Here is an 8,998-nt window from a genome sequence, read left to right as displayed (position 1 = left end):
GCCGAACAGTTTCTGTCTGTGTCAGAGGCCTGGGGAGTTCAACATAAGGTCACCGCAGTCGGAACAGACAGCGCTGAAAACATGGTAGCTGCAGTGAGACAGCTTCCATTTGAGCACATGCCTTGTATTGCTCACATGTTACAGAGAAGCATCACTCTTAGCCTTGATAACACGGGTTTGGTGACGCTTTGGCAAAGTGTTGCAAGATAGTGGGGCATTTTAAACACAGCCCTGCTAATACAGAGGAACTACACCAGCAGCAGACAGAACTTGGGCAAGAGAGGGAGCTGTTACGACTGGGAGAAGAAGTGGACCCAAATGCAGAACGCCAGATGAAGTTTAACAAAAGGAGAGCTTTATTTAACAAAGCTAATCAAATACAAAACAAAGTAACAAGTAAAACAAAAAAATACAAACCAGGACGAGGGTAGCACGAGGGTAGCACGAGGGTAGCACGAGGGTAGCACGAGGGTAGGCACGAGGGTAGCACGAGGGTAGCACGAGGGTAGCACGAGGGTAGCACGAGGGTAGCACGAGGGTAGCACGAGGGTAGCACGAGGGTAGCACGAGGGTAGCACGAGGGTAGCACGAGGGTGTAACCAGAATGACAAACCGACAAAGAACACTGAGACAGACAGGGATATATACACGGACACTAAATGAGGGAACGAGACACAGCTGGGAGAGACAGGCAAACACACAGGAGGAAACTAATGAAGGTAACAAGACACACCTGGGGGAGAAAGGCAAAAACACAAGGGCAGGAAGTAATACAAGACAAGACACAAGGGGTAAGAGAACATTTCAAAATAAAACAGGAAACGCAAATCCAGTGTCGTGACAGGAGCAACTAATACAGGATGTTTCAACAAGATGGAACTCGTCGCTCGCCATGATCTCTCGTCTCCTGAGGAACCAGGAGGCTGTAAAGGCAACGTTGGGCCGACAAAAGCACAAGTTAGTCATGTTGGCCACATCTGAATGGGAAAAACTGCAGAGGCTGGAGACCCTCCTTGAACCATGCAGGTAAAAACAGCCACACACCCACATTTAACAGTTTTGTTAAAATTGGATTTACTTGTTACTGTCTTTTGTTTTGCATAGCTTTTTGATTGGTGCAATATAGCCTAAATTAAATTAATTTTCCTGGATTAAATGTACTGATGTATTGATATCACTCTAATAATATAAAACTTACTGTATACCTCTCTTATCATCCACTGCAGATATGTGACTGAGCTCCTTGGGGGTGATACTTATGTCTCATGCTCTGTGGTGTTGCCTGCTCTCTGCCACCTGTACCGCACCATGGAGGTCTTGGATGAGGACCCAGCCTACGTGGAGAGGTTCAAGACTGCCTTTAAGACGGACTTATCCGAACGGCAAGCTAACATCAATAATGGATGGCTCAAGATGGCTTCAGCACTTGACCCACGTTTCAAGGACTTAAAGTATCTACCAAGAGGAGAGAGACAAGAGGTGTGGACCAGCCTTGAGGCACTGCTGCATAAAGAACCCAGCAGAGCTACTCCAGGGCCCTCAGAGGAGCCAGCTAAGATGAAAAGGAGCCTCCTGCTGTTGGCTTCAGACTCAGACTCAGATGGCGAAATGGGGCCTAACAGGGCTCTGAGCCTCTATAAAGCAGAGCCCAGCATCAGCATGGAAGAGTGCCCACTACAGTGGTGGTCAACTCATGCAGGGACCCATCTACAGCTGTCTGCACTGGCTCGCAAGTATCTAGCCACCCCTGCCACTTCTGTCCCTTGTGAGAGACTTTTCTCACTTGCAGGCAACATAGTGCAAAAGAAGAGTGCAGCCTTGACATCTGAGAATGTAAACAAGCTAGTTTGTCTCAGCGACTGGCTGAGGAAGAAGTGAGAGGTATTGTGAGGCCGATGGGTCCGTTAAGTTACAGTACATGTTGGTTATCTATGTTGCCATAGGAGACTTTTGCTTGATTTTGTTCATTTTGTTGTACAAGAGATTGTTTATTGTACAATTAAAGAAGTTAGGCTATCTTGTGGCAAACAAGATATTGGATATTGGTATTGAAATAAAAGACATGTTGACCAGTTTATAATGCCTACTCATTGATTCACTCATCTTCCAACCCCCCCCCCCCCCTTCCTAGTTATGCAAAAGTACTAAAATAACTAAAACCTTTTGGATGTTTTCCTTATTAGGAATAATATAATAATACAACAGACAATTTTCATGGGACTCAAGACATGTAGATTATAATCTTTGTTCACAAAGCTTTGAAGGGCTGAAAGTAGGTCCTGAATTTATTCTCAAAATGTTCCCTGAAAGATGAAATCCTAGCAAAGATAATAGCTGATGGACGATGGCCGATCACAGCTGTAAACTTGTATGTGTCATAGATTGATGATGTGGACGATGATGATGGGGATGATGATGATGGTGATGATGATGATGATGGAGACGGGGAATTAGTTTTCGATTAGCCACAGTGTCAGGTCATGGTGTCACGTCCCACCTCTCTGTCTGTGTGACTGATCAATACCAACATCACACACACTATTAGCAACTCTACCTCTCCTTTCTCTCTCTCTCTCTCTCCTCTGTCAGACACACAATTATCAACTCATCCTCCTCTCCCATTCTTCGTCCTCCACCACTCTATCTACCACTCTTCCCATCTGTCTTGATTCTTCACTTTTATATCATTGTTTCTCCTCATTTTAGATCACATTATTTGCTCCTAAGTTTTGCCATTTTCCTCTCTTCTCTCCCTCTGTATGTGCACACACACTGTTCTCTTACATCTCCATCTTTCTTTATTTCATCTGTTGTGCCAGTCACATGCTCTGTAGACAAGAGGAACTGGCTGTGATGAAAGACAGATTTAGTTATAATAAAGCTTTCTAACAATTTTGTAGTATGCAATTCTGATGACCACACAATTCAGAGTAGCTAAGAATATTTGCATCCAGGTCATGGATGTGTTTTTTTTTTTTACAGCGATCTGATTTGAACAACAATACTTAATCAAATAAAACCAAGAAAGTATCTCAATTGCCTCATGTATTGAAGGATGGGATGGCCTCATTACCCAGGTGTGTCCCAGTATGCTGTGAGAAACCTCCACATGCTTAAGTCTTAACAGACACCGCAATGGCACTACCAATCAGTTGGTTGGTCCATCCGTATGTTGATAACTGCAGCTTGTTAAACTAGTGTCTCATACAGTAGGAAGTTTGAGTGTAGAAAGCCACTACCAACTGGTGAAGAGACCTACAACAGATGTTTTACACTTGTCAGGTAGCTAACTTTTATTACACAACATGAGTGACCCCACTATTTAATGATTGAAGGATCATTAACCTGCTTCTGCCGTAGTTGCTTCTGTACTTACTGAACCACACTAATATATAATCATAAATAAGGGATGATTTTACTGCACAGGTGTAAAGTAACAGTTTCTATATACCTGAACATTTTAAGTTACATCCATAAACTGTATATTGTTGACGTAATCACCGTGACGTCATCCATTGGTTTGTGGACTCATCCTAAAGCATACCCTGCTATATCGTCTATTTTACTCTAAATGGAACTGTCAATGATTTAAGTCCTAAACCTACAAGGAAAATGTTTCCTGAGGTAATTAATCAAGTGAGAAGTCGGGTATGGAGACAGACAGCAGAGAGAGATACAGACATATTTATTACACGGCTTTGTTGAATACTCAATTCTGATTGGTCAATTGCGACAATCTACGGTCTGTTATTCCTTTATAACAGATTGCTGCTATGGACGCAGTTCTGATCTCCGAACAGAGCAAGCGGACTATTTTGTTTTAGTGGAAACTTTAAAATGATTTTTTAAATCAATATTTTGTGAAATTGTTTTCTTTAATAATTAGCCATGTAAAAAGAATCATAATGTACAGCGAGATGAACCCTTTCAGGGTGATTCAAGAACCCACCCTGTCAGGGTTCATTTTGCAATAATGAACGGCTCCTTGTGCATTATCCATAACATAATTTATACTTATACATATTGTTTTTAGGGCTGTCGAATTAACTTGTTAATTTCGATTAATAACAGAAAAAATAACGCAACAAAAAATGTACGCAGATTAATCGTGCTCTTAAATGCCTCTTGACGTCACCGACGCGGTGTCATGATGGAAGCAGATGAGAAGACGTTACTTGGCCAAGTGAATGGAGAGTTTACATTTAAAAAAAACGCCCGGATGGAACTGTAGATAGGAGCACCGTTCTGTGCAATTCCTGCATAAAATACTTTTCCTATCATCGCAGTACTTCTAGCCTGACATATCTTAGAGCAAAGCACTTAGCAGCTAGCTAGCACCAAGGTGAGCGACCAGCCTCGTCAAAGCACTCTCGATCAGGCATTCAGAAGCAGAATTAGTAAATGTACCTCTGACAGATTAACCAACTCAATCACGAGATGGACTGCAGGCCATTTTTGGTGGTTGAGGACAGGGGGTTAACAGAGGTTTTACGGATAGCGTCAATGACACAACCTTTAAGCCGCCGTCAAGGAGTACAATTGTGTCCAAAATTCAACATATTTACGACACCAAAAGATGATATATTGGTGGGAGGGGAATATATTGCCCTGACTGGGGATCATTGGACCTCATTAAGCAATCACAATTACCTTGGTGTGACTGCACAAAACCATTGATAGGGAGTGGAAACTTCAGTCATTTGCATTAACCATGCTGAAGACGGTCAACAGGCACTTTGCTGATGCTTGCGCCGAACAGTTTCTGTCTGTGTCAGAGGCCTGGGGAGTTCAACATAAGGTCACCGCAGTCGGAACAGACAGCGCTGAAAACATGGTAGCTGCAGTGAGACAGCTTCCATTTGAGCACATGCCTTGTATTGCTCACATGTTACAGAGAAGCATCACTCTTAGCCTTGATAACGGGTTTGGTGACGCTTTGGCAAAGTGTTGCAAGATAGTGGGGCATTTTAAACACAGCCCTGCTAATACAGAGGAACTACACCAGCAGCAGACAGAACTTGGGCAAGAGAGGGAGCTGTTACGACTGGGAGAAGAAGTGGACCCAAATGCAGAACGCCAGATGAAGTTTAACAAAAGGAGAGCTTATTTAACAAAGCTAATCAAATACAAAACAAAGTAACAAGTAAAACAAAAAATACAAACCAGGCACGAGGGTAGCACGAGGGTAGCACGAGGGTAGCACGAGGGTAGCACGAGGGTAGCACGAGGGTAGCACGAGGGTAGCACGAGGGTAGCACGAGGGTAGCACGAGGGTAGCACGAGGGTAGCACGAGGGTAGCACGAGGGTAGCACGAGGGTAGCACGAGGGTAGCACGAGGGTAGCACGAGGGTAGCACGAGGGTAGCACGAGGGTAGCACGAGGGTAGCACGAGGGTAGCACGAGGGTAGCACGAGGGTAGCACGAGGGTGTAACCAGAATGACAAACCGACAAAGAACACTGAGACAGACAGGGATATATACACGGACACTAAATGAGGGGAACGAGACACAGCTGGGAGAGACAGGCAAACACACAGGAGGAAACTAATGAAGGTAACAGACACACCTGGGGGAGAAAGGCAAAAACACAAGGGCAGGAAGTAATACAAGACAAGACACAAGGGGTAAGAGAACATTTCAAAATAAAACAGGAAACGCAAATCCAGTGTCGTGACAGGAGCAACTAATACAGGATGTTTCAACAAGATGGAACTCGTCGCTCGCCATGATCTCTCGTCTCCTGAGGAACCAGGAGGCTGTAAAGGCAACGTTGGGCCGACAAAAGCACAAGTTAGTCATGTTGGCCACATCTGAATGGGAAAAACTGCAGAGGCTGGAGACCCTCCTTGAACCATGCAGGTAAAAACAGCCACACACCCACATTTAACAGTTTTGTTAAAATTGGATTTACTTGTTACTGTCTTTTGTTTTGCATAGCTTTTTGATTGGTGCAATATAGCCTAAATTAAATTAATTTTCCTGGATTAAATGTACTGATGTATTGATATCACTCTAATAATATAAAACTTACTGTATACCTCTCTTATCATCCACTGCAGATATGTGACTGAGCTCCTTGGGGGTGATACTTATGTCTCATGCTCTGTGGTGTTGCCTGCTCTCTGCCACCTGTACCGCACCATGGAGGTCTTGGATGAGGACCCAGCCTACGTGGAGAGGTTCAAGACTGCCTTTAAGACGGACTTATCCGAACGGCAAGCTAACATCAATAATGGATGGCTCAAGATGGCTTCAGCACTTGACCCACGTTTCAAGGACTTAAAGTATCTACCAAGAGGAGAGAGACAAGAGGTGTGGACCAGCCTTGAGGCACTGCTGCATAAAGAACCCAGCAGAGCTACTCCAGGGCCCTCAGAGGAGCCAGCTAAGATGAAAAGGAGCCTCCTGCTGTTGGCTTCAGACTCAGACTCAGATGGCGAAATGGGGCCTAACAGGGCTCTGAGCCTCTATAAAGCAGAGCCCAGCATCAGCATGGAAGAGTGCCCACTACAGTGGTGGTCAACTCATGCAGGGACCCATCTACAGCTGTCTGCACTGGCTCGCAAGTATCTAGCCACCCCTGCCACTTCTGTCCCTTGTGAGAGACTTTTCTCACTTGCAGGCAACATAGTGCAAAAGAAGAGTGCAGCCTTGACATCTGAGAATGTAAACAAGCTAGTTTGTCTCAGCGACTGGCTGAGGAAGAAGTGAGAGGTATTGTGAGGCCGATGGGTCCGTTAAGTTACAGTACATGTTGGTTATCTATGTTGCCATAGGAGACTTTTGCTTGATTTTGTTCATTTTGTTGTACAAGAGATTGTTTATTGTACAATTAAAGAAGTTAGGCTATCTTGTGGCAAACAAGATATTGGATATTGGTATTGAAATAAAAGACATGTTGACCAGTTTATAATGCCTACTCATTGATTCACTCATCTTCCAACCCCCCCCCCCCCCCTTCCTAGTTATGCAAAAGTACTAAAATAACTAAAACCTTTTGGATGTTTTCCTTATTAGGAATAATATAATAATACAACAGACAATTTTTCATGGGACTCAAGACATGTAGATTATAATCTTTGTTCACAAAGCTTTGAAGGGCTGAAAGTAGGTCCTGAATTTATTCTCAAAATGTTCCCTGAAAGATGAAATCCTAGCAAAGATAATAGCTGATGGACGATGGCCGATCACAGCTGTAAACTTGTATGTGTCATAGATTGATGATGTGGACGATGATGATGGGGATGATGATGATGGTGATGATGATGATGATGGAGACGGGGAATTAGTTTTCGATTAGCCACAGTGTCAGGTCATGGTGTCACGTCCCACCTCTCTGTCTGTGTGACTGATCAATACCAACATCACACACACTATTAGCAACTCTACCTCTCCTTTCTCTCTCTCTCTCTCCCTCTGTCAGACACACAATTATCAACTCATCCTCCTCTCCCATTCTTCGTCCTCCACCACTCTATCTACCACTCTTCCCATCTGTCTTGATTCTTCACTTTTATATCATTGTTTCTCCTCATTTTAGATCACATTATTTGCTCCTAAGTTTTGCCATTTTCCTCTCTTCTCTCCCTCTGTATGTGCACACACACTGTTCTCTTTACATCTCCATCTTTCTTTATTTCATCTGTTGTGCCAGTCACATGCTCTGTAGACAAGAGGAACTGGCTGTGATGAAAGACAGATTTAGTTATAATAAAGCTTTCTAACAATTTTGTAGTATGCAATTCTGATGACCACACAATTCAGAGTAGCTAAGAATATTTGCATCCAGGTCATGGATGTGTTTTTTTTTTTTTACAGCGATCTGATTTGAACAACAATACTTAATCAAATAAAACCAAGAAAGTATCTCAATTGCCTCATGTATTGAAGGATGGGATGGCCTCATTACCCAGGTGTGTCCCAGTATGCTGTGAGAAACCTCCACATGCTTAAGTCTTAACAGACACCGCAATGGCACTACCAATCAGTTGGTTGGTCCATCCGTATGTTGATAACTGCAGCTTGTTAAACTAGTGTCTCATACAGTAGGAAGTTTGAGTGTAGAAAGCCACTACCAACTGGTGAAGAGACCTACAACAGATGTTTTACACTTGTCAGGTAGCTAACTTTTATTACACAACATGAGTGACCCCACTATTTAATGATTGAAGGATCATTAACCTGCTTCTGCCGTAGTTGCTTCTGTACTTACTGAACCACACTAATATATAATCATAAATAAGGGATGATTTTACTGCACAGGTGTAAAGTAACAGTTTCTATATACCTGAACATTTTAAGTTACATCCATAAACTGTATATTGTTGACGTAATCACCGTGACGTCATCCATTGGTTTGTGGACTCATCCTAAAGCATACCCTGCTATATCGTCTATTTTACTCTAAATGGAACTGTCAATGATTTAAGTCCTAAACCTACAAGGAAAATGTTTCCTGAGGTAATTAATCAAGTGAGAAGTCGGGTCATTTTTCTCATAGACTTCTATACAATCAGACTTCAGTTTGCAACAACTGGAGTCGCCCCCTGCTGGATGTTAGAGAGAATGCAAGTTTAAGGCACTTTCTGATTGGCTTCACTAGTCCGACCCGGAGGTTGCCTATTGGTTACATCTTACATTGTGCTGTATGACTAATGAGGTAAGATGGGGAGAAAATGTCCCAGACAGTCACAGCCTAACATAAGCAGAGACTGGCGGGATGAAGAGTATTTCAGGGTGTGACATCTCTGTTTTGAGTGGTTACAGGTGTAACAGAGCACATCACTAAACACACCCAGCATTGAAGCTGTGTCAGGTCAGAGGGGCAACAGACTTAACACCAGAGTGGACAGCTCTGTTGCTACTGCAAATGCAAAGTTAGCCTTGAAAGGTCAGTTCACCTAACTAACAAATGATAGAAATAACAATCAGACAAATTATCTTTGTCAAGGTATCTCATAAGATTAATGCAAGAGTGCCATACAATTTGCTGTCATC

General features: G+C 43.1%; 2 protein-coding genes across 2 annotated transcripts; both read left to right on the top strand.

The window, feature by feature from the left end:
* The first annotated feature begins 1,213 nt into the window (after positions 1 to 1,213).
* Positions 1,214 to 1,896, top strand: LOC115009278 (zinc finger BED domain-containing protein 4-like). The gene has a single exon (XM_029433161.1). The coding sequence runs from the start codon at positions 1,309 to 1,311 to the stop codon at positions 1,876 to 1,878; it is 570 nt and encodes a 189-aa protein (XP_029289021.1). The 5' UTR covers positions 1,214 to 1,308; the 3' UTR covers positions 1,879 to 1,896.
* A 4,151-nt stretch (positions 1,897 to 6,047) lies between these two features.
* On the top strand, positions 6,048 to 6,730 carry LOC115009277 (zinc finger BED domain-containing protein 4-like). The gene has a single exon (XM_029433160.1). The coding sequence runs from the start codon at positions 6,143 to 6,145 to the stop codon at positions 6,710 to 6,712; it is 570 nt and encodes a 189-aa protein (XP_029289020.1). The 5' UTR covers positions 6,048 to 6,142; the 3' UTR covers positions 6,713 to 6,730.
* The last annotated feature ends 2,268 nt before the right edge of the window (positions 6,731 to 8,998 follow it).

The sequence above is a fragment of the Cottoperca gobio genome, chromosome 6 (assembly GCF_900634415.1).
Source record: "Cottoperca gobio chromosome 6, fCotGob3.1, whole genome shotgun sequence".
NCBI lineage: Eukaryota > Metazoa > Chordata > Actinopteri > Perciformes > Bovichtidae > Cottoperca > Cottoperca gobio.
The sequence above is the reverse complement of the archived record's forward strand: the minus strand, read 5'-3'. Positions and strand labels throughout refer to the sequence as shown.